The sequence below is a fragment of the Colias philodice genome, chromosome 17, assembly GCF_061535455.1.
Source record: "Colias philodice isolate Cphi_HAF_F1 chromosome 17, ilColPhil1 Martin Lab GWU primary, whole genome shotgun sequence".
Taxonomy (NCBI): domain Eukaryota; kingdom Metazoa; phylum Arthropoda; class Insecta; order Lepidoptera; family Pieridae; genus Colias; species Colias philodice.
The window spans coordinates 7,037,521-7,063,155 of record NC_143102.1 but is presented as its reverse complement, the minus strand read 5'-3'; the positions used below and the strand labels follow the sequence as shown (position 1 = coordinate 7,063,155).

At 33.5% G+C, this 25,635-nt stretch overlaps 1 protein-coding gene across 1 annotated transcript in view; it reads left to right on the top strand.

The window, feature by feature from the left end:
• Positions 1-20,270, top strand: part of LOC149481154 (uncharacterized) — a 28,592-nt gene extending 8,322 nt beyond the window's left edge. Inside the window, exon 3 of the mRNA XM_089706152.1 lies at positions 18,123-20,270. Within this exon, the coding sequence (XP_089562278.1) occupies positions 18,123-19,416 (1,294 nt within the window). The 3' untranslated portion in view covers positions 19,417-20,270. The remainder of the gene's footprint in view (positions 1-18,122) is intronic.
• The last annotated feature ends 5,365 nt before the right edge of the window (positions 20,271-25,635 follow it).

Here is a 25,635-nt window from a genome sequence, read left to right as displayed (position 1 = left end):
CTGCTAGAGCTCTTTTGTTGCAGTTCAATAGACCATTAACTATTTGACTTTTTATAAATTTGGAACATAACTTCGTAAATGCAAACAGTTGTATGAAATTTTAACATATTATATCCTTCAAAAGTGTTGCTGAAAAATTACTTTGAATTTAAAGTTAACCCGTATTTTTATGTTCTTAATCATTTGAGGTATTAATGTATGACACCACGTCACCCAAATATGATTGTGCATTGTTTTTATCGTATAAGACATTATGGTCCGATTGCCTTTATAATCAAGATGCCTGGAGTATAATACCAGGTATTACTCTCGGCTCGTAATTAATAACTCGGAGAAAAACTACGTGATGACGTCTTGACCTTTCAAGGACATGCAATTCGCGCCAATTTTGCGATTCTCAGAATAATCTTTATGTTCATGACTCTTAGCTATAGCTTCATTGAAATAAATCGTTCACTTCGTATAAGTTGTTCTCTTTATTTGTAGCACTTACTTTCTAAAAGGTAGAGACAAATTATTCAAACTGTTTCAAGATTTGTCCTATAACACTTTCCAAGTTAATTTTGACGACGTTATCTATACAACGTTTACACTTTTCTAAATTAAGATAACATTACGTTTGATAAAACGAACACCTCTGAATACTCATCAAAGGTTAACAAATTCCATCGGTAATACGACATAGGAGTTCCCACCATTACTTTTACGTTTGTATCTTTTTGATATATCAAATTGTACTTACTAGGGCCAAGAGAATACAGTAAGCTTCACCTGAGGTACATAATATATTTAACATTTACATTACATAATGCATTTACTGATCGAATTGCTGATTTTAAAACGAAATCAGCACAAAATTTTTAAGTAATTTGCAGTTTAACGAATAAATTTTTCGCAAAAATTACAAGATGCTATCGTCGATGTGTAAATAGAGCTTATAATCGCATCGTATATATTATAGTGGTCTCATATGCAATTATGATTCGTCTGAGAGCACGTATAATGGGGACTGGTCGTACCTTCTCGTTCCGATCGCTTAAGGGGCTGGAGCAAAAAGGGATATCAAATTAATACTGAATCCATAATAAATCAAAGCGGGCAGGTGGACTCGGTCGCGAGAACAACAGTTTCGCCTACGGATATCTTTAGAAATTATCATCTCGGTCCCATTCCAATAATAACTCGCCTTATTTCCTTACTGATACCTAAATCGATTGCGAGAATTTCTGATATTCAAAACAGTCAAAACGATTTCAGAAATGTTACCCGCGGGCGAAAGGGAGTGTCACGCGATCGGTGAAAATGTTTTGATATCAGTCTCGAAAATTCGCGTCTGCCGAATGTTTGGTTCAAAATTAATGCAAGCGTTGATTGGAAAATTTCTCATACACGTATCTCGTGTTAAGATGAGCCTGCATTTGAAATAATCGTGACCGAAGCTGAGGAATAATTAACAAGAAACGCCGCACGAGCGTTCGTTGATTTCACAGTATCTATAGCTTTTGAAAGTTCTTTCGGACCGTGTACTGGCTTGCGCAACTGAGTTATACCTATCTATAAGCCTTTTTATTCATTAACCACACCTGCGGCTTCGAATAAAAATCGCTACATGTTAAGAAATATATATTAAGTCAATAAATTGCCTTTGGCTTTCCGATATCGCGGAGAAAGATCTTCAGTGGTCAAATTTGTTTTCGCGACGTATGTTATAGCTTCATAATTGTTTAAGTTCGGCACTTAACATTTGAGCGAGACCTGTAATTTTATATGTATCAATAAGGTTGAAGAGATACATTATTTAAATATAAGTGAGACGATTGCGTGTGCTTGCAAATCGATTTTTTGTTAGAATCTGAAGCAGTCAAATTATGTTCTCGCGTGATATTGATTCGGATATGTCTTAAATTTATTCAGATACGTTAATCTGTCTGCTAATCATTTTTGTAGTAAAAAATTCCATTTCAAACGATCGGATCATTTAAACAAGAATAAAAAGAGCATTTCTGTTTTTAATAATATCTATCTAGATTCTAGATATGACGAGTTAATACGCGTCATTACTGATGCAAATATTCATACATTAAAGTGCAATGAAATAATAATAAAGTTTAATACATAAAATAAACTTTCAATTAACATTCCCTAGATAACATCGGGCCCATTAATCAAAGTGCACTCGTTAAAACGGAAGGTGTTCGCAGTGGTGCATTTTATACTTATTTTATATTAGGCTTTGTACAATCAAGTTACTTTAATATATTATAATCAATTTAAACTTTCAAAGGTTTATTGATCACTAGCTGTTGCCCGCGACTTCGTCCGCGATTACGTCGTTTTAGGTCATTCGTCGTTTAAAAAAAATACGTGACACTTTATTTTTGAATGTTCTTAATTGTCTCTTATAAAATTTAACTACATTAAAATTGAACACTCTGAAAATCTTAAAATCGGAGAAAATTGAAAATCTGAGGAAAACATGAAGGAATGTGATTTAAATTCTACATTACTTAGTATTTCAAATAATAATCTAAATTAAATGTAGATTAACAGTTTGAGCGCACCGTTATAGAATATGTACCTAAGTATTAAATTACGTTAGTTTACATAGTAACAAAACAAAAACACGATGACTTTCTTTCGCGCTCGGTACCACAAACTAAGCATGTTAATGGTACGTGGCCCGCGTCACTTGACCCCCCGCGAGTTCCCCTCCTTTGCTATGCGAAAATACATTCGTCGCCCTGCTGTAGGAAAAATTGTAATACTGTGGCCTGGGCGTTATACACGCCCAGGGAGTTCCTGAGTGCCGATAGACATTTATAACAATCTTATATTAATATCACCATCTTGAGGAAAAGCTTCTAATGTCGATTTAAAACTGCATACATACGAATTAACCTGATGAAACATGTTCTAAAATTGTGAAATGAGTTCAGTTTTAAATTCAAGAAATATTGATAATTCTTGTATTCGACTATTCGTTGTAGTCGAATACAAAATATATTTAAAGAAACTTAGGTTGGCCTTCAGGCAAAAGGGATCCTATCAAATGGTAAACTTGTCCTTGTATCTTAAAAGTAAGCATGAAAGGACCTTCTGATAATTGTTGAGCACCAAAGGATCATTTGAAACGCACTACTATAAGAGCGAATATTGTCTAAGAACTGTTTAGATTGCACGTCATGTTCCTCTAAAAGTAGTGATTTCAAAGGTTCCGGTGTATCTTCAAACGAAAGCCGACTCCTTACTCCACTTTAAAGCATTACAAAAATAACATACTACGTTAATATCGCCTATACAGAAGATGATCTGTAATCAATTGTGAGGTTATAATAAAACCCACTTTTATATTTGTCGGACCCCACCACCGAATTCGTAGATTGATCTTCTATGTTTACCTCTAAGTCATTAAGACTATGCGAAATCTGTCTGCAGTAAGAGGGGCCTCTCGCTATTCGTCCGTTTCCAGAGACCGAATAGTTTCAATTCTTAATCTTTCATTAAACAAACTTAATAATCGTTTTTGTCTCAATTAATTGTAATATTCGCGTCCCTACTCTAGTCATTGCTTATGCTCATGTTCATCTTCAAGAGATCGAATAATATTATGGTGCACCCTATCATTTGTCAAACGGTCTTCATATTGAGTAAAAGTTTCAGATTCTCGAGATAAAATGTGACGGCCGTGATCAGCTGTGAGACGTTATACCCTCTCAGTGAAGGTTTCGGTCTCACGGGATAGTACATGCCGTTCGCGGTCAGCTGTGAGCCGCAATTCTCGTTGTGAAGCGGTTTCAGGTTCTCGGCATAACACGTGTTGTTTTCGGCCTAGAGTATACCTCTAACGATTCTTGAGAACTCTTATTTCTCATTTTCTTAGCTTTGCTCGAATTTCGAGATAAAGATTTTTTAGAGGGCACTGATGCATGAAAATAAAAATTGAGTTAAAACGGACTGAGAGTGTTATAGACAAATATAATCAGAAAGCTTCGAACTCCTAAGCTATCGGAAGTTACACGTGTTATTGTGAGTCAACCATAAAAGATAGACATTTATGATGTCGGGAGATATTTTTTATATAATAAGGAGAACATTTCTTTCATACATGATTTCTGTGTAGCTTTAACCATTAAGGTTGCACACGCGACGAAAGCTTAAAAATGGAGTTACTGCTCTGCTCAGGAATATGAAAAATAATTGTACCAAGTTTCGTTTAAATCCGTCGAGTAGTTTTTGTTTCTATACCGTTTATACGGACAAAAATTTTACTGTTTGCTTCTTTGGCATCAGTGTCGATCCCTAATCACCCCGTGATAGTTATTTAGGAAATATATTTCATGTACAGATTTAATATACCTAAGTATACATAATATATTTAGATTTCAATTTCCATGTAACGTTAAATTCGACTATACAATAACTAACAGACAACGCAGGTTACTCTCGTTTCCGTAAGTTGAGGCGGCTACATATTCGGTCCTCATAACATCACTTTTAGTGAACGAAACGACAGCGCGGTTTAATTCGATGCCAACACCATCAGAAAAAAGGAAATATTTTTAATTGTGAAAAAATATTATGATTTACACTATTTTAATATAAAATATATGGCTGTGAGTGTGTAAAAATAAATCCAGCTAGTTTCACATCACACTTATGTTTATAATTAGCTATACGACATGAAAATATACATATTAATTACCAAGCAATAATCATACAGGTAAATACTGAACAAAAGTATTAACAGTCAAAGTTTATTTTTACTAACATTTAACAACACCCATGTAAATGATGAAGAAATGATAATTATCAACGAACTAACCTTTTCTATAATACTTAACACAGCACATTTTTTAAATTATCTTGCTCAACTCTGCTCAAAAATTTGAGGGTTTTGTTGGAACTGTAATGTGTCAAAACTATGATATATCTAAACTACGATACAACTTGCATGCGGAAATGCTCATTACAATCAGTGAATTTAAAGAATAACTAACAACAACTATTCAATTTTATTGAGCTGATGAATATCTTTTGCCTGGAAGAGATCACCGCCGCCTAATAAATATACTGTGTTTTCTTATAAAATCGTAACATAATTTCTTTTATCTACTAAATTTTAATAAATAAGTTCTTTTTGTTATTTTTATCTAAAATGATCTTGAGCTTATATTAGGCAAAAGTATACATTAACTTTTTATAATTTCAGGACCGCACCTTAAATGGGGTGCTCGGAAAATATGCCTACGGATTATTAATAGAGAAATGATACCTACGTAACAAAGTTATGTTGGTTCCATTTTATTTATAAAATATAATGAAAATGGGCAAATATAAAACATATTATGTAAAATGATTAAAAATAAATAAATGAAGCAACTACGATTCAAGGAAAACATCTTTTTCAGTGTGAAAATGCTCTAAGCAATCCTGGATGATGAGTAGGTATAATATCATGTACTCTCATCCCAGTACGGTCGGTACCTCGATAGCCATAACGATAAATATTATAATCAGATAACAGCAAAGTCAGAATAAAAATCATAACTTGTACAGTTGTGAGTGCAAAATTTATGTTTCATTTGGCAATAACATTTTTTTCGGTACTAAAACGTAGTAGTTTGATATGTGGTTGGCTGCCCCTCCTCTCCTTCCTGAAAAATATCCTCCAAAATTACCCGAGATACTTCCAATGATTGAACCATACGTTGGACATTAACTTCAGTCAAAAATTGACGAAGCGGATGATTACTAATTTCCACTTAATCCTTGCTGCCACTATCTTCATCATCAAATCATCAATTTTCAAGTGTTGTTGTAAAATTGTCAGCAGAAATAGTCTTCCAAAGGCGATATAATTTTATGAACATTGAATCTGTAAATAAAAAATCAAACGTTAATAATTGTAAATCAATAAAAAAAGCTACTTACATATAAAATTTTATCAACAAACTACTGTTCCCAACGCACCTCAAAATCTTGTAAAAGTCAAAAAGAATTCATCATTTTATTATTTCATTCTAAAAGTGTAATATAAAACCATTATAAAACCAATAAAAAACATGAATTGCTATCATTATAAAAATAAATACCTATAAAAGTAACAACTTACCTTTTGTGGGAACGCATGGTGAAAATTCACAAAACACGAAGATTGAATTTGATATTTTTGGTTTTATGACATTTATTTTAATTTTATTTATTTATTTATTCAAATGCTTTATAAATATAAATTTATAAATAATAAATTTATAAAGAATAGAAACATTCGATCACGAAATTATGTGGGTTCGAGTCCCGCCTCGTGATCGAATTTTTTCTATTCTTTATAAATTTATAAAACACGAAGATTAAAAATGTAACCAATGAACACAATCAATATTAGATTAATTGTAATGGTGTCTAGTTTGACTTAAAATAATAAACATCTACCCTCACTTTTAAAAATGTAGTATATTCACACGAAATATAAGCGCACCTTATAGGGAAGGGAAGATATGGGTTAAAGAGTTAAATAAATAACATGATTATATTTAAATTATTAATTTTCAACAGTTGTTCAGTAGTGATAACATGTAAATTGATTTGATTTTTACGAAATCTCATAGATGGCGCTGTTTCAAATTTGTCTTTATACTACTAAATTCATTAAACTGTTTCTCTGCCCAAATTACGTAAATGACATAGTTTTTATTTTGTAAAGCTAGATAATAGCATGGCTTACTCGAAACCAACATTTAAACATGAGTCTTTAGATTGTACGCTGTCGTAGTACACGGAATATGTAAGAAAAATAAAGGTTCACAGCTCCTCCCGCGAAGGTGATATCATGATAATATGTTTAAACTATCCTCACCCGACCTCTTAGGAATATTCATGCAAAATTTGAAGTAAATCTATGCAGTACTTTCTGAGATTAGCCCGGAAATACATACAGACAAACAGACAAACAGACAAACCGACAAACAGACAAAAATTCTAAAAACTATATTTTTGGCTTCTATATCGATTATAGATCATGGATCAAGTATTCTTTTAAAAAAATATTCAATGTACAGTTTTGACTTTCCTACGATTTTATTATATGTATAGATTTACCGCTAATATTGTACATTTCCTTTTAATTACAAAGTATTTTAAGCGCTACATACACGTACAAATAACATACAATTGTGTATTAAAAGATTGAAAGTAGGTATCTGAGATCGTAACTCTTAAAATCATACTTTAACTCATGAAGCATAAGGTTTAATATGCAAAATGTTACATAAGCCTGCGTGGGTTGACAAGACGTATGCTTATCTCCGATTTAGCATTTCTCTGCTACTTAATCCAGTTTTTAAAAGCCATTAGGCTTGTAGTAGCGATATGATGCTGGCACGACCGTGGTTTGTGGTCAAAAGTTTGTCTTGAGCAATATTACCTTACTAGGTTCTAGAATTACACCTCTGATAAAGTACATTTAGAGTTAAATTCTCCATAATAATGAATAACGTTCGCGTAGGTACGTTATTATAGCCAGTTATTAAATAAAAACCTTTATGCAATCAGCTGTATGATTATTTCCACACCAAGTTCTAAACGTTAATAATTTAGAATGATTTTTTTAACTAATGACATGCTATTTTGCGTTATAGGAAATGTCAGAATTAAATCTATCCACATACAAAAAGCCACTTACTAAGATAAACTACTAAGCTATTCTAATAATTTGAGTACGGACGTACATTCAAGTCGCTTGTGTACTCGGGTTGAAGATTTTCGTTTAAATAATTTCTGAGTAGTGTCAAGCAGGCTCACGGTAAACAGCGACCGGTCGGTTGAGCAAACAAAACGATGGATGCTGGACCACTCCGGCCTCAAAAAGCCCACACCGCTCGCCAACATATTTGTATTGACATAACATCTCACGGTATTTGTATATGAATATTTTAATTATTGGACCTCGTCTACGGATTTATATTGGATTCATAGCTATAGGACAACTTGGGTTTTGCAATATCTATTTTATGGTAAGAAGAGATATGAAGGAGATAAATTTTCTTCTAATCGTATGTCATTCAGTAATGCAGCTTGCTCTACCTGACCTGCTAGCCAGTGATTATTTGTCAACTTCCAAACAATTCCTTGACGTAACCCCAAAAACAAGTTTGAAAGTATTCCAACGCTATGCCATTGTTATTTATGAACGTAGAAGAAAGGTATCCCAAGCCACGTCTGTCCATTTATCATAAATGTCGTCTTATGTTTCACGGACACTCACACTATTGAATATATCATACAGCTCACAAACACACAGACAGGTAAAATTCTTAAATCGTATTTATATTCTGTGGAATAACTGCTTTTTCCTAAAGCGGATTAACATGACTAATTTTTAATAGAAAACCAATTAGCATTAAATTTGTTTGGGATAAATTATGAAATAGTGATTTGTTAGAGCTACAGTTAGAATTTAAAAGCCTCTACGTCGTAGAGGCTTTTCAAAGTTTATATCTATTAATAAATTTAGCTCGTAGAGTCTACGAACTACGTTTATTCTGAGATATAATTTTTTTTAAAGAAATTGCTTTTACAAAGGAAAAAGCAATTTTCTTAATTACATAATATGTCAGTGAGGATAAGTGATATTTTAAATTTAATCAGATCGCTGCGTTATTTAGTTAGATGGAGATAATTCGAAGATTGTAGGAAATTGTGGATGCGAGGGAATGCGGTAAAATTTAACATGAGAGTCGATTTTATCTCCCGTACTGATGGCGTTCATGGTTTAAACCATAGTAGGTATAAAGAGTTTAAACGCCATACGCCTTTAACCGGTTGTCCTTGATAGCTTGCTCCTTTTACAGATACTTGTAAGTTTTTTCTCACTATATTGTGAGTAATGAAGACATGAAATATGCGTTTATATGTAGTACATCTCAAATTTACTATATTTTTAAAATAACTATAGGTATACAGGTTATTAAACCTATCATTTAACATCATACTTTGGTGTATAATAATTATAAACATAATTTAAAATACACATTTATGTACCTTCATAAGGGACCATCATTACAGCTTAACATATTGAAAAACTTTAAACGGTATCCATATTCTTAAGACTTAATTCCCATAGTTCGGTTGAAATCTCACAAAAAACATCATCTCAGTTAGACCAAAGCCAGTTTTGAAAAGAAATAATCGCGTTATTTATTACCGCTGCCAGAGAAGAGCCTTTAATCTGTTTTAAGCACGTACAAGCCGATATTATGGGAGATTGGAACTTTGATAGAATAGATATAAAACTTTACCAATAGCATTTTTGAGCTTTGGGACCAGATCACGTTAATTATTCATTTTACTGCGCCATCGTAATATTATACTCATATTTTAGCTTCAAATGGCCGCGATAAGCTGGGCTTTTTTATTTAAATTATAATGTTTTTGAGCGAAATTCTGAGAATAATGTATTAACGTAATTTTTGGTTGCTTGTTTTTCTAGTTTTTTTTTTTTTTAAGTTGGCATAAACCATAATATATTAAAGTATAAAGTTTATACTTCTCTCGCATCTTGGGATATGGATTTGTATTTCTTTATGTGTACCTACATAAAATTACTTTGTAGTTTAATTTCAATGCTAGGAATACCATACTCATATAACATAAAAACTAATTTATCACAAAACATGTATCGATAGAAAACCGCACCGTATATTTGAAATACGTAATAAATAATAAACGATCCGATAGAATGATTACATCCAATCACATGGCTGGCTCTTAAACTGGATTTATTATAAAACCAAAATTAACACTCCTACATATACCCCGTTGGCCTAATTGCAGCCGGGCAATAAATCATAAGACGCCCGATCGAGGCATAAAATTGGACGAAGGATTCCGAGTCTAATTGGTTCCATACATACTTGAACCTATCAATACAACTTGATTAATGGTATCAAGTGACTTCAATATAATTGCCAGCGGACACCGTCATGAATCAACCGACACACTAGTACATCTGATAAGAACTAGTTTTACCTAACGAATTCAAAGGCTACTTTAGCTAACAACTCATTTCGTTGTCTTTTTAAGTCACGTACGCTGCGGTGTTTTTGGTATAAAACGAGGCGTGTTCGTACGTTTCGGCCGTTTTATCTTATCGCGTGTAATGAGTTTATGGAAGGAGACAATAAATTTATTTACGGTCAACGTGGGAATAGATCTAGACTCGAAAATATTCTAGAACAAAACTCCTAAGCCGTTTTGAAAGTTAGAACAAGGTCTCGCCGGGGGAGTCGAGCGTATCACAAAATTAAAATCTTAGAGCTGTTTGTATGGTTAAAAGAAACAAAATGTTATTATAGCTAGCATAAGCGTTGCGCTATCGAATTTCACAAAAGCGAGCAGATTGAAAAATTAGATTGTGTTTCGGAATCGGTGGAGCGCGATCGAATCGAGTATCAACTATCGACTTTTTGTTAGATCGAGAGGCGCCACTGTTTTTTACAACAGTTTTTACAATCACACATATTCGGAAAGAATTAAACTCGAATGCGAGAGACGCGGCGAATGGACGTTAAATATAAATGAGATTTCGGTTTCATGAAGTAACGCACCTGATGGCAGTGTGAGTCAAGTAAGTACAATGAATGTTTGCGTCAGTCAGAGGTGAAATTGAGTGTGAAGCGGCAGCGGCGAGCCGTCGCTCCCATTAAGTCACTTGGACGCCGACCGCCGCAGAACCGGCTTTCGCGCCACAGTATGTAGAGCTTTACCAACGCACCACGAATATTTGCCGCATCATCGTTTTGTTACACTTAAAGGAATTAAGACCTTAGCTTCTGGGGATAGAGTTGATTTATAATTGGCTAAGATTGTGAATGTTTCAACTGAAAATACTGAACGGTTACATTCAGTCTTGATAGGTAGAGTCAGTGGTGCATTTGTAAACTTGTGGAAATATATTTCACGAAAGCTTTCATATTCTTATTGGCTTCTTCATTGACTATTCTAACTTGATAACTTGTCTTAGTAACAAAGTATTTATTTATTAAAACATATTGGAAGGGTGCTAAATAACGTAATTCCCAAGTAAAGGCGCGACAATCTCTAGCCAGCTACATACCTCCACGCTCGCACGGCCTCTGGCGCGCTCCATTAGTATATTCCATTTATTTTTTGTCCACGTACCTGTCCGACTTTGGGGATTCGACTTTTTATAAGCCGCGCGACGAATACTAAATTTCTTTAGTATAACAACAGAAAATAAATGATGCACCGTGGAACTATGCGACTTTGTGACTTTATCATTTTTCGATTAAGGTTTTTTGACGAACTCAAAGTGGAGAGTAATGACGACGCTCTTTCGAGTTTTATGCTCTATTACGTTATACTTAACGAACAATACAACCTTAATCTTTTACTATTTAATAAACCATGTTTTAATGTGATGTTCTTGGAAATTCTCTATATATCTTTTACAACATACATAAAAGTCTCAACGTACAAGCTTGTTGTTGCCATGGCCGAGCCGCTTCGTATAAATTAATATTTCTATTACGTTTTCGCCGTATCAAATTACCATCTACAAAATTATAACTCGCACTAAAAGCTGTTAAGCATCTCGCATATAAAATATTATAAAACGCGCATTTGTAGACGGAACGATCGTAAAGCGCAAAACGTTATTCCACGAGCGAGCGGGTTATATAAACTAAAAACGAGTGCTATTACCATTACAAAAAAGACCGCTTTTTGACATCTCATTCCGCTGAAAGTGCAAAAAATAGCGCTATGAGCGCACTAATACAGTGTTGCGAAAAATATTCATGCGAACACTGGCTCATTTGCATATGTCATATACTTGTAAATGGTTGGCTACTGCCTCGGCATATATAGACATTACAAAGTTAAGAGGCGACGCGGGTTGCATAAACAGTATTATTTATTACACCCGATAGAGTAGGGACATAAATTTTTCAAATATTATATCTTTCGAGTCGATTTCAATTCTAATTAAATTAGCAATAAATAACCGGATAGATAAAGTCCGTAAAGGATTACTAGAAAGAATTCTATTAAAGACTGGATAAACTGTGCTTGTTAATAGTAAGAGATAAGATAGGTTAATTCGTTAATAGGAGAGTAAATCTCGTAGATTTCTTCCTTATTTACAAACAGTTTTATAATCATTTAGCACATGTTCAAAATAGTATTAGGAAATTTTACATTAATTATAGAGTTATCACAATCCTCATACAACTAACAAACACGTACATAAAAAGGAAAAAATAAGCTAAATTTACATGCAATACTTTTCTATTTTTCCCACTCAAAGGTCGACAAAATCTTCCATTGACGAGCCGTCATTCTAATGTTAATTAGCTGAAAGTCGAACGAGCTTTGGTAGCAGCGACAAATCGGCTAGTACATGCAGAGATAAAATGGCGTGGGTAGAAACAACCAACTATTGGTTAAGAGCCTTTATGTACGCTAATACATCCGTCTGACATTGGATATTTACATATTCAGCTTCTAAACTGTAGGATTAAAGGTTTTAGAAGTGCATTTGGCTGGAGATTTTTATGCCAAGCAATATTGTAACAATAACAAATAAATTAAAGATTAGTAATTAATCTTATTCAAACTTATAGAATTACACAGCATTCACATTTAGCTGGTTCTAATTCTAGACAAAACTTTGTTATAATACTAAAAACAATGGTAAGAAATATGTTTAAAGGTTTTTTGCCTTTTCTGATACACGTGTTCAGAAGCTTTATTTCAATTGCAATAAAAAACGTATATGCATATCTAACATTTAATTCCAGTGTTATTATGGACAGAGTACAGACAGAAATATTTAAAGTAAAACTCACAAAAAATCATGTAAAAAATCTCGAAGCACTTGAGAATAAAATAATAATTAAACAGCATTTTCTGTAATTTATGCAAAAGAATTTTTGTGGTACTTGAATATTGCATCAGTTTCTAAAATTCGGATGATTTGGAACAACAGATTCAGTCATTTCATTATACAAATCGCCGGATTATGTTAATTCAGAGTCACTTTAATCTCTTTTGATTTACCTACGAAACCACTTGTAAGCGTTTCTTATAAATTTATGTATGACTTGTCGCTACTGTTTTGTATTAGCGTGTTTTCAAATACGGGTATCTAATTAAGTTTACAATTTGCATAATTAAGGTGACTTTTTGTCTTCAACTCGAATTTATATTATATTATCTATTTAATGGACGTCGTTGCGTTATCGCAAGCCACATCGAGTCATATTATGTATTTGGGTTAACACCGAACATTGATTCCGACAAAGGAATTCGATTTCCATTTTTAATATATTTTTGACATCGTTCGAGAATTAAACTAATTGAAGTGTTCGGATTTGAATAAATAATTTATTATTTACGACTTTTGATTAAGGAATTGCGAATGGTTGGAAATATAAATAACTAATTACTTTAATATGTAAGTCGATAAGCAGAGCTTTGGCAGCATCAATCTATGAGATAGGAGGCTTAGATGTTGAGATGAGTGCGGGGAGGGATCGGACAGTGACCCCACGGCATTCCGCTGCGCGTCGGACCTGCTCTCTTTACTTTTAATGTAAAATACATGAAACAGCTGCTTCATAGAGCTTTTTCAGAGATGTACTATAATCAATTACTGCCTATGTTCTTTCACATGATAAAGTGTTAATGATTCTACCTATTAAAGCTTATTTTTAACCCATTGAGCCCCGAACGGCCCGATCGGTCCACTACACAATAGATTTTCTATTGTGTCTGTGATTCCGGGACCTGAGTTATTACATTAAATAGATGCTCTATTAAAAATTCGAGGTGATCATTTTGATTAAATAATAGTTGATAAATACAAATTAAGAAATGAACAGATAGAACATTCAGTACTAAGAATTAGTTCCTACGTAATATTTTGAAGAATCCATTAATGAATATCGTCATCAAACCAAATAAATACGGGTACGTGACTTTCGTACAGAAATATCCAAATATTTATATATGCGTTGAATCTCATCGAAGGTATAAAAGCCATTCTACAAACCTTGAAACACACTCAGCCAGGAAAATAAATATTGCTTATCTAGGGTAATCTTTCCGTTGTTTATTAAATGGAAATTTATTGTGTACTCAATATTTATTGTGAAAATAAGAACATAATAAAATGCGTTTTATTCGAGATAAATAAATGCGATATTCACACTATTTCTTCTATGATGTTGTGGTTGACAAGCCTAATATTTCATGGTTCTATAGCAATCAGACATCGATAGGCAATCACAGCCTCACGATTGAATGTAGAAAAAACTGACCCGGATCGTGCAAGCAATAAGAATGGTGTGATAAAAAATCTTTTTTACATCGAGCCTGAGTAAAATTTGTTAAAACGCTTCATAAAATAATATAGTTGAAAGTTGTTTACCGCACTCTACAAGTTTAATGAATTAAGTACTAGACGTAGTAATGGAAGAACTAGATTGACAAAAAGTTTTTAGCTTTCTGTTTTCCAAATATATTATATGAAATTTGGTGCAAATTTCATCTAAATCGGTTCCGTGGTTGAAGCGTGAAGTAGACATCGATAGACAGAGTTACTTTCGCATTTATAATAATAGTTAGGATTGCTGTTTTATGCAATATTTTAATACTGTTTAGTATTTGCCGTTTCTTAAGTTTGTAAAATTTGTAACCCGAAACGGGGACGGTCAGAACCTGTTTTCGCGAGTAAACGCCACGTTTCTCAATGAGTTTGTACTTGAACATTTTTTAGATCAGTTGACTGACCTAAACCTTTATCCATATATGGAACAACTGAATTTTATCAGTACGGTGTCCGTTTAACAGTAAGTTAAGTCATTACCCTGTATTTTGATCATTAATAAGTTATACAATGTTGATTATAAATATTGATTATGATTCTTGTAACACATCAAAATCTAAGCTAAAATTATCTATTCACTGATAGATATTGCACTACCTTCTTTTCACAAATGTATGCGTAGGTACTAGGTACCATTTCCTTCTACTTACCTTAAAAAACAGCAGTAAATATAAAGAGAAATCCATTCTTTCCACCGCAAGAACATAACCAAGCGGTAATGGAAAATATTTTTAATGTAAGCCATTAGCGCGAGGTCCGAGTCGTCTGTAATTTCGACTTTTTTTAATCCCCGCGCCGTGCCTTGATGGGATTCTGAACGACTGTCCATTGCGATCCTTATCACGAAGTATAATATTAAGAGACAGACGTTACTTATATTTTATAACGTCAAAATTGATCGAACTGGCGCGATAAGTCGGACGCAGAGATTTGTTTATACCTACATTAATTATGTGCATTATTTATATTCCATCCGCTAATGTAATATACGCATATGTTAATTATTCTTTCTGGTTTGTTTGATATTGCGACGGGATGTTATGTTTGCGTTGTGAGAATTATTGTCTAGTTTTCAAAGTAACCCGGTAATTGCCTTGTTAATATAAAGCTAGCGGTCGCTTTGAAGTTGTAAAGTTGTTTGACCAGTAGTATCCGTCATCCCACGTAGTCGCTTAGACTTCTCAATTCATTTCGGAATTAAGATATCGCGTTCATTAGATATTTCTAATTTATTGGAAGTTGTTTCGACTCTGTGTCGGGTTTTTATTTAATTGGATCGTTTCGTCTAACTTCGATTAATAAGTAATTGGAAACTGGATTTTTTGTCTACAGGTGTTCTGGCGGAGCAAGAGAAATTGCCTGTATTGTGTTTCTATATACTGCTGTATAGATCTTTATCACATGCTTTAGTTCTACAATGTAAAGTTTTAAAGTGTTCCTTTGAAATACAGAGCTTAAAATTTTTGTCTCAAAAAGCAAATCTTCAACAAAGCTGTAAACAAAATAGAATCTAAATACAAAAAGTTCGACTCTCTAACTGTATATTTTTAATTCTCTGTAACACGAAATTAAATGGTATTACGAGAAAGATTCCCAAGGCTTTATCTGAAGTTATTACGTGTTGGGAACAGCAATACTAAATTTTAACGTTAATCTCCATATTAATATCCTCGACCGTGAGACTTAACCGTTGAGATCGGAACCTCCGGTTTCTAGGTACAAACCGGTCGATATGAACATTCATATTTGCGTGATTCTTGCTATCGGTGTATATTGCTTTTTAATTCCATTACTTTGTTCAATTAGACAAATTGGGAAGAGCGAAATTTTAATACGTTTTCGTAATGGTTCAATTTAAAAATTTTCAGACGGTGAATTTGAAAAGTAATGGTCCAGTTAACTGTCATTTTTCAAGATCATAGAAATATCAGTATATTATAAAATACATCCATACTAATATTATAAATGCGAAAGTAACTCTGTCTGTCTGTCTGTTACTCAATCACGCCTTAACTACTGAACCAATTTGCATGAAATTTGGTATAGAGATATTTTGATACCCGAGAAAGGACATAGGCTACTTTTTACCCCGTGACATAGGATAGGTTTTATCCCGGAAATCCCACGGGAACGGGAACTATGCGGGTTTTTCTTTGACTGCGCGGTCGAAGCCGCGGGTGGAAAGCTAGTGTATAATAAAAGAAAAAATAAAACAAGATTAAAAAATATACCTAATTCAAAATATGAACTGTCCAAACACAATATGATAAATTAAAATAACTAAAATATCTTTCAAGGAATTAGATATATGAGTTTCCCACCGCCATCAAAGTGACAAGGCATCAAAAACGAAATCTTGATGCAGCACAAACCAGTAACTTGAGATGTACGAGATCATTATGCCCTTTTTATTTATCTTCCATAGTAATGATATATTATTTACACGGTGCATTCCTCGACGACCAAGAATGCTAAGACTCATTACCATTAAAACCCGGCCCTTATATTTATTTTATTACATTCTCAAAATTTTCAAATATAATTTTGATAATTAAGGTCGCATTAACACAATAAAGAGTGTGATGTCGCCAAGGACATAAAACTAAATGGTTCCGATATTGCAGCCTTCGCTAAGTAACAAAACTTGTATTTTTTACATTTTATTTGCAACATTTTAGATTCCGAGATCTGTAAAGGATTTTTATTTTTGTATCGTGGTTATGTTTAACTGGTTAACGTTATATTTTTAATGTTGCTAATGTGCTTTATTACTATCAGGATATTAACAAAATTTATGAAAAAAAAATCATTTAAATTACACCGACATATCATTATAAAAAAATACCTACTAATTCCTTTTAAATAATAGGAGGTACCTACGGACAGCACATTCCATTTAAACAAGCTCCCCATATCTCTTCTTCAACTTCAACAATGTAAATAAATCACAAGTAAAAAATCAATTATAATATTAATCGAAAGGCTATCGTTTATATTCTGCGAGAACATGAAATTTATTTTAATCAGCTAGCCGATACACCGGTGCTTTTATATTAATCGAACCGATTGGCCACAAAATGCTTTTAACGTAATTCGATTCGGCCGAACTGGCACTTGGAAACGCGACCAATTAAAAATGGCCTCTCGTGCAACGTCTTCCAAGAGTTAATTAAAAGCAGAGATAGCTTTAGAAGGGTCTTAGAATAGTGGTTCATCGAACGTTGGCAATACATCGTCCGAGTCGCCTTGAGTCTCAAATTACTTGGATCACGTTCAAGGTGCGCTTGCGCAGAATAGTGGTCACTGAAGTTAATACATAACGCTACATAATGGTTCCTAGAACATTGGCATATCTATTTCGTGTTCCCGTCTTGAATATCTTTAGTAAATCTGTGCGAATTAAAAGTTTGAACTAAAACTTGTATCACTGCTTGCTTACATTTTAATGGCATTATTCTTTATTTCAATACAAGTAAATATATTTTATAATAGTATTTAAGCAAATTATCGTTGCTAAAAATACTAAACTTTATTATTATTCGCCATTAAAAAGATATATATCGAGCTCGACTTATGCTCCGCCCATCACCAGCCTTTTAATTAACTCGTGCAGTTTTATTGCTTCAATTATTAAAACCGCGATAAACACTAGTTATGATTATATGACTATTGCAATAATAACATTCATTAAATAGTTTTTTCGTTTTTGTTGCAGATACATACATTCGAAGGAGAAACCGTTTAAATGTACGGAATGTGGAAAAGGCTTCTGCCAGTCGAGGACTCTCGCCGTGCACAAGATCCTGCATATGGAAGAATCGCCTCACAAATGCCCAGTTTGCAGCCGTAGCTTCAATCAACGATCAAACCTTAAAACACATCTTCTCACACATACTGATCATAAGCCTTATGAATGCAACTCGTGTGGCAAAGTGTTTAGAAGAAATTGTGATTTACGGCGTCATGCTTTAACACATGCAGTGGGTGATGTTCCTCCTGGAGATGTTCTTGATGTTGGAGAAGAGGATATTGGCAGACCCGGTTCCCCTATAGAACCAGGGTATGATGATGAAGATCCAGAACTATCGTCCCCAGAACATTCCCCGGTTAGACGAGCGCGTTCATCTTCCGTTGAAAGTATTGGAAGAGAACAAAGTGAAGAGCGACCTAGGCGAGCTTCGCCGCCTCCACACAGCGTTGAAAGAACTCACTGTCACCATAATGAACCGAGAGACCGAGCCAGCCCGTACACTATGAGACCACAGCATCCAGATAAACATCGCATGCCGTCAGCAGAAATGTATGAAAAGCGCAGATATACATCAGAAGAAATAATGGAAAAGGAAATGCGATACAGTGAGATACCGGAGCCACAAGTAAGGCACCCGCAATTACAGATTCGGCGAGATTTACATCAAATACAGCCTCCTGATCCTTCGAAAATCAACCAACTAACCAGCCCGCCTATAGATCCTGGGCCTTCAGGGATGTTCCTTAGTTCATTTAGAAAGAGAAGTCATCCGCCAGACATAGGAGAAAATATGAGAACTTGTGCTCCTGTTTATCGTAGTAGATCTCCAGAGCCAACTAATTTATCGATGCCACGCCCACCGATGGGCAGTAATGATGTTGCAGTCGGCATGCCGCCACCTATCTTAAGTATACCGGCGTACCATAAATTCGGGCTACCTTTGCCCCCGCCACACCCTCAAGTGGCTTACGGTCCTATACCACACCCTGTTTTAGGACCTCAACAGACATGTGCTCAAGATCTTATAGTCAAACAAACAGCTCCAAAAGACACTGCACCGAGTACATCGACGAGCGTATCAACTTGCAAAGATGGTTCGCAAAATGCTAAAGGGCATGATGATATTAATTCAAGCTCCATTGTTAGTGGGATTAAAAATATAGTTGGGATTCAACCGCCAGCTAATTCAAAGTCTGGGACTAGCCAGTCGAGTGGACCCAAAAAAGGTTTCAGCATAGAGGACATCATGAGACGTTGATGATGCGTTTAGGTATTTTTAGTAGTAGTTTAATATAAATTTGCAATATATGCTTAATGATAATGGAAAGTATTATTAGTTCAGGTTACTTTGTAAAATTATAAGCAGTACCTACATGTTGTATGTATTTGAAATGTGGATTGGGTTTTCGTAAAGATCTCATATGGTTTGTTTGTGCAGTGTTTTGTTTACGTCCAAATTTTATAGTTAGTTAAAGAGAAGTTTAGGCCATATTTAACGATATTTTAATGTTTGAGTTCCGAAGTATCAATGTTATATCTTGTATGTATGTTTAGATTATAATAAAATTAAGTTGCGACTGGTAAATTGATGATTGTGTTATTTATTATTTAGTTTTTAAGTATTGATAAGATGGCAATGTTAGTGTATGTAGTTTTAATTTCGTGATGATTTTATTATACGTAATGTACTGTTATAAATGTGAAGATTGTATAAGTATTACAATTTATTAAGAACTTTGATTAGAGAAAATAAGGTTGAACTGTATAGTTTTGGAATTTTGTCATTTGTTAGGTAAATAACGGAATTTGTTACATTAGGTACATATTAGGTATTTGTTAAGATAAAGGCTATCTTCATGTCGTTATTATGGGTAGAGCGAGCCATTAATAATTTACGATAGCCTGGTTTACATGGATAGTAATTAAGTACTGAATTTATCTCTAATCAAAGATTAAAATTTAATGATTGTTTATGTTTAACCACACCGTCTTTATTGCATTTAAAAGAAGTGTACTTACTTAGCTCGTTTTGCTCATTTTAATGTTCTTACTATAATTAAAATAATGTTACGTAGGTACATATACTTTTCTATTTTATTTAATAAATTGTAATTAAAATATGTTAATTGTTTTATTTACGAGTCAAATACTATTGCCGAGAATACCAATGCCGAGATTTACCCTCTTTAAGGCTGCAGTCTAGCAAAATTGCGTTTTCAACAAGTTATTTGACAATTTTTTCCCGGCTAATGAAATGATAAACTGATTTTTTTTTTCTTGTTTATCAATTAGTGTTATATACGCAATGCGCGTGAATTTTTTCACATTTATAAAGTTACTTTATGTTACCTTAATCAGGCCTTCAAGATAACTCTCTTTCCCCCAAAGACATTTCGAGCTAAGTTTGTGCACTCACTACGTTGCAACCGATTACAATTTACACAATCTGATCAGCGCATTATTATCCTTATATAGTCGTTATTAAAAACTGCTGAATACAATTGCCGAAAAACTTATGATTTTCCTAATTAGAACGTTATAAATTCATTAAATTTCCCATTTTTTGCCTTACAAAATCTATTGATAAATACTGCTAAAAGTTATTTTTTCCATTAATTTATTCGAGTTGGTTGAAGACCAATGAGTATTAATCCTTTAAAAAGTTTTTTTTTTTAATTTTGATAATTCTTTAAATATTAAAAATATATTTAAAATAATTAGGAAAAATCCTAGCGAATTTCTTCAGTCGCGCTCCTTGGGCCGGAGCGTTCTGACGTGTGCTCTACGCTCGATTTTCCTTCATACCGAAGTGAAAGTTGCTCTACTTCATTAAATTTAATATTTTTGTTAATTGATTATTTTTATCTTAGTTTTATGCAAATTTTCATATTTTTAAACATTTGATTTCGATATGGAAAATAAACGAAAAAAATATGCGTGTAACTATAACTAGAAAAAAAATTATCTTCGAACATAAAGTTAATGAAACCAAATAGATTACAAAGGTGATTGGCAACAATTTCTTTATTTTACGGGGTGTCAGTAAAGGGATGTATGTTTCTTCACTACATAGTATAAAACAAAGTCGCTTTCTCTGTCCCTATGTCCCTTTGTACGCTTAAATCTTTGAAACTACGCAACGGATTTTGATGTGTTTTTTTTAATAGATAGAGTGATTCAAGAGGAAGGTTTATATGTATAATAACATCCATTAAATAGTGGAGAAGTACTGTTATTTTTGAGGTTTCTAATGTGATGTCGTAAATAATTACATTTTTTCCGCTTACATTGCAAACGCAGGCTGAACCCTACGAGTTTTATCAAAATAATGTACACACACAAGTATTGTACACATTGAAAAGGTCTACAGAAAAGTCCGTGATGGTATATGTCTATCTCTTATGGATAACCCACAATAACTTTTTTTGTCATTTACTTTTTACGACAAATAATGGCTAATTTTCGAAGCGATTTTAACCAATACAACATTAATCCTTAACCAATTAAATACCTTGAATACATTGTTCATTTAATATAGATCTATATGGCCCTTTACACCGTATGATTGAAGTGAATATTTTCGAAGATAATATTACAGGTTTAAAAATTGCGGGACGTAGCGTTTGTGGCGGTACCGGCCGGCCGCCGCGGCCGCGCCATTGCACCCATGCGAAGCATGGGCGGGTCGCTAGTTAAAACTAAAGTAAGCTCATAAATTTTCTTATAATAATATAATTTTTTTTTGAAGTTCCAAAAATGTTTATTTTTCGTTTGAGAAATACGAAATATAATATAAACTTGTATTGAGAACTTGAACTTGGGACATACGGGGAAAATGATTTGTTTACTCCAAAATTCCAAATATGTCGAGGTGTTTCAATTTTTTCTTCTAGTCATTTTAAACGTAGCGGCATGTTGTTTGATTATTAATTTTGTAACTTAAATACAGGATGTTGGTTTTATATTCTGATCTTACAGACGCGCTGACAAATTTAGTCCACCATTTCTAGTTTGGTCCACCAACTCTATTTACCAATATTAAAATGAATGGATCATCATCACATCATCAAAACTCAGATGTAATGGAAGATCACAATAACATAGAAAATTCAATGGGTGTTGAGAACTAAACAAACACAAGTAACAGAGACGCACAGAATAAAAAAAGAGGACGAAAACGATAATTCGTTGATGCTTTCCCTTTTCGACGTATTGTTAGGGTACATCACCAATCTGCAAAAAACAAAACTGATGATTCCCAATTGCTGATTAAAAATGAAAAACAAATAATCGACAACAGTGGTGAAAATTTGCTGATCACAATGAAACATCCTTCAGTGGTAGCAGATTTACTCATTTAAAATTTATCGGTGAACAGCGTAAAGGAGAGGAGGACAGGAAAACATTATGAATGTCGATGGTGGATTGTATACAGGGTGTAATCGATAAGTATGTGCAGGCGATTATGACGTTATTATTGCAGGTATCAAAAAACTTAAAACTGATATCGAAATTACTTTACCTAATGAGCAAAATGACAATAATAACTTTTTAAAAGTATAACGAGAAATATCTAAAAAATTTACTTTATACACTCCCATATCAAGAAGGGAAAATGGGACTAGTAGAAGTTAAATGTCTAATTCCGGCAAAAGACATGAATGCGGAAGATGCGGTTAAAAATAAAAAAATTAATATTTGAAATACAATGAAAAAAAATAACACTTTTGTCATAGATAAGAATCATGACTATTTTTTCCAAATTCAGGGACAACTAAACGTTGCAGAAGTAGAAGTCTGCTTATTTGCTGTTTGGACTGGAGTGAATCATGATCGTCTAATATTAATTTAGTGAGAAACGTCTTCCCAGTTCAAAATGGAGAAATAAACCATCCACGCGAAGACCGACATCCGCGCGGACGGAGTCGCGGTCTGAAGCTAGTCAGAAATAAATATCTTTTGTTTTCATTTGCACATTTTTCTATTTTATAATTTTTTACACAAACATTACATTTTTTTTATTATATACAAAATTTGTTTATCCGTTTTATTAGTGAAACTGAACAACTTTCACTAAGAAACTTAGGTCTAAAAAAATGTAGAGAGTTATGCATTTTGTATGTAAAGCTTATTTTTTTTTTTTATATTTCGTCCAAATTTCTTTGTTAAAGTTGATCAGTTATATAAACATGAAGTTGAAGATATCAATAGAACGTATTCGCAAATTTTGTGTACTTATAAAAAGAATCAACTGGTGTAATTTTCACGAAAATTGTTTCAAATTGTCATTTTAGGTACTTATTACGAATATTAAATTATGCATACGAATGATTTAATTTATAAAAATTAAGTGGAGCAACTTTCCCTTAGTACATTTGTATTATTTACATATAGGATGACAGGATGCATTTGTTTGCACTACTAGACCAAGCCCTTAAGTAGATAGTATAATTTTTATGTAGAGATCAGAGTAAAATAACTTATCATTAGATACTTAAATATTTTGATAAATAATACCAAGTTAACAGATGTTTTCATCACTCTAATGTTTGACTTAAAATAGAGAAAGCAGTTGTAAATGATCACAAGTTACCCCAAAAATAATAGAAACTAAATTTAACAACGTTTCTGTACAAAGTTCAAACATTGTCATATCAAAAGCAGTTTTACGAGAGTTTTACAATGAATCTCAGACACGTACCTTCAGCTACTTATATGTGTGTGAAACAAGCTGCGAAGGAATATTTTATATTATGTCTGCTATAAAACATTAACGACTTTCCGTCCAGTTGTGATCAGTCAAAATGGCTGGTAGCTACATGACTAATAGGTACTCTTTCATGAACTAAAATAAAGGGGACTTTTTCTGAATTGAATAGGTAGGACCAAAGTTAATTTGTACTAGTGTTATAAATCTGAAGTTAAAATTCAGGATTGACTGGTTTGAATTTAAAATCGTTTTTGTACCGCATGGTTCAATCTTAGGGTTCAAATTATTGACAAGGTATGACCCGGTGAAATGAAAAACATTGCAATTATGAACAAAAACTACTAACCGATAGAGCTGTGTAAAATAAAGTATGGAAAATAATTAACCCTGTTTGGCTTAATAACTTTTCTAAGTATATAACTTAAATAAGTTTATAGAATTGATCTAGGTATTACAATTTTATTGATCTGCTCAATATATGTAGTTTACCTAATTTCTTTCGAAATCCGTTATATTTAGCGTAGATAAAGACAGGGCGTGAACATTTTGAAGCTTTTTACTGCAGAGTGAGAAATAAGTATGAGTGATTGATTTATGTGTTTATGTAGTAATTTCAAAATTATTTAATGAATTACAACAAAAGATACAATTGGTACCTTTTTTTTTTTTTAGTGGGGAAATCTTGCATAGATACCCACGGCCTCCGGGGAAGAGGCCGCGGGTTATGTCGGATTCCTACCGACCAAAACCCCACTGTGTTCCGTCAAGCCGCATCAACGACGGGGCCACGGGTATGATACAATTGGTACCTATTTTATACTTATTTCACTTATTTCTTTCGTAGATTCAAATTTCAATCGATGATGTAATTGTATTGTTTCACTAATTTCTATTGAATTTTGTCATCAGAACCCGGATTCGTTGTTTCGGAATAATCGTAAATCTATACGTGCTGTGAATTCGAAGCATAATGAGTTGTTTTACATAAACTACGTGTGGTGGGAAATCCGAACCACTGAATCGTACGTGATGAGAAATTTGTCATGTAACTGGTGAAACATACAGCAATAGCGGTATGGAGACGTTTTTATGATATAGGAAAATGGGAAGAGGTATTGGCAAGTGGGAATCGCGAATTCTGATGTGTATGATTTAGGTTAGGTTCAAATGTGACACGTACCACCGCCCACCCGAATGAAGGCGCTTTTCAGTTGATGTTTTGTTGTGCCTGTAAATGTGTGAATCCAAATTTGTTATGTGTATTTGTTATGCTTCTGTATTGATGTGTCATATCTTCGTTCATGTACACTACAAACAAAAGCACGAACGCTAAAACTCAACTCTGTGTTGAAAATTATGTTACACCTTACAAAACGTACAAATTACACAAACTCAGTTTTGTGAATAATGAGCAATAAGTAACGAGAATTTGTGATAGGGTTTTGATTTCTTATTCTTTAGAATCTAGATTAATTGATCTTATTTACTTATAAAGAAACATTAATCGCAAAAATATTTACTACGAGTATTAGAAACTCTTCTGAAAAAAGCTTTAGGTCCTTAGGAAAGCTCATGATAGCAAGGGAATTTTAACAAATCTTTATACAAAGTCGCCTGCACCAGTTACTCGTGAGTAATGGCACCTATAAAACTCTTTTTTGCTCCATATCCATGTCTGTCAAAGAACGCCTGATCTATGACGTTCGATTCACCTTCTAAACTACTTCCGAGTACAAAGCCAGTCAGACGTTCAATGGTCCTGTGATT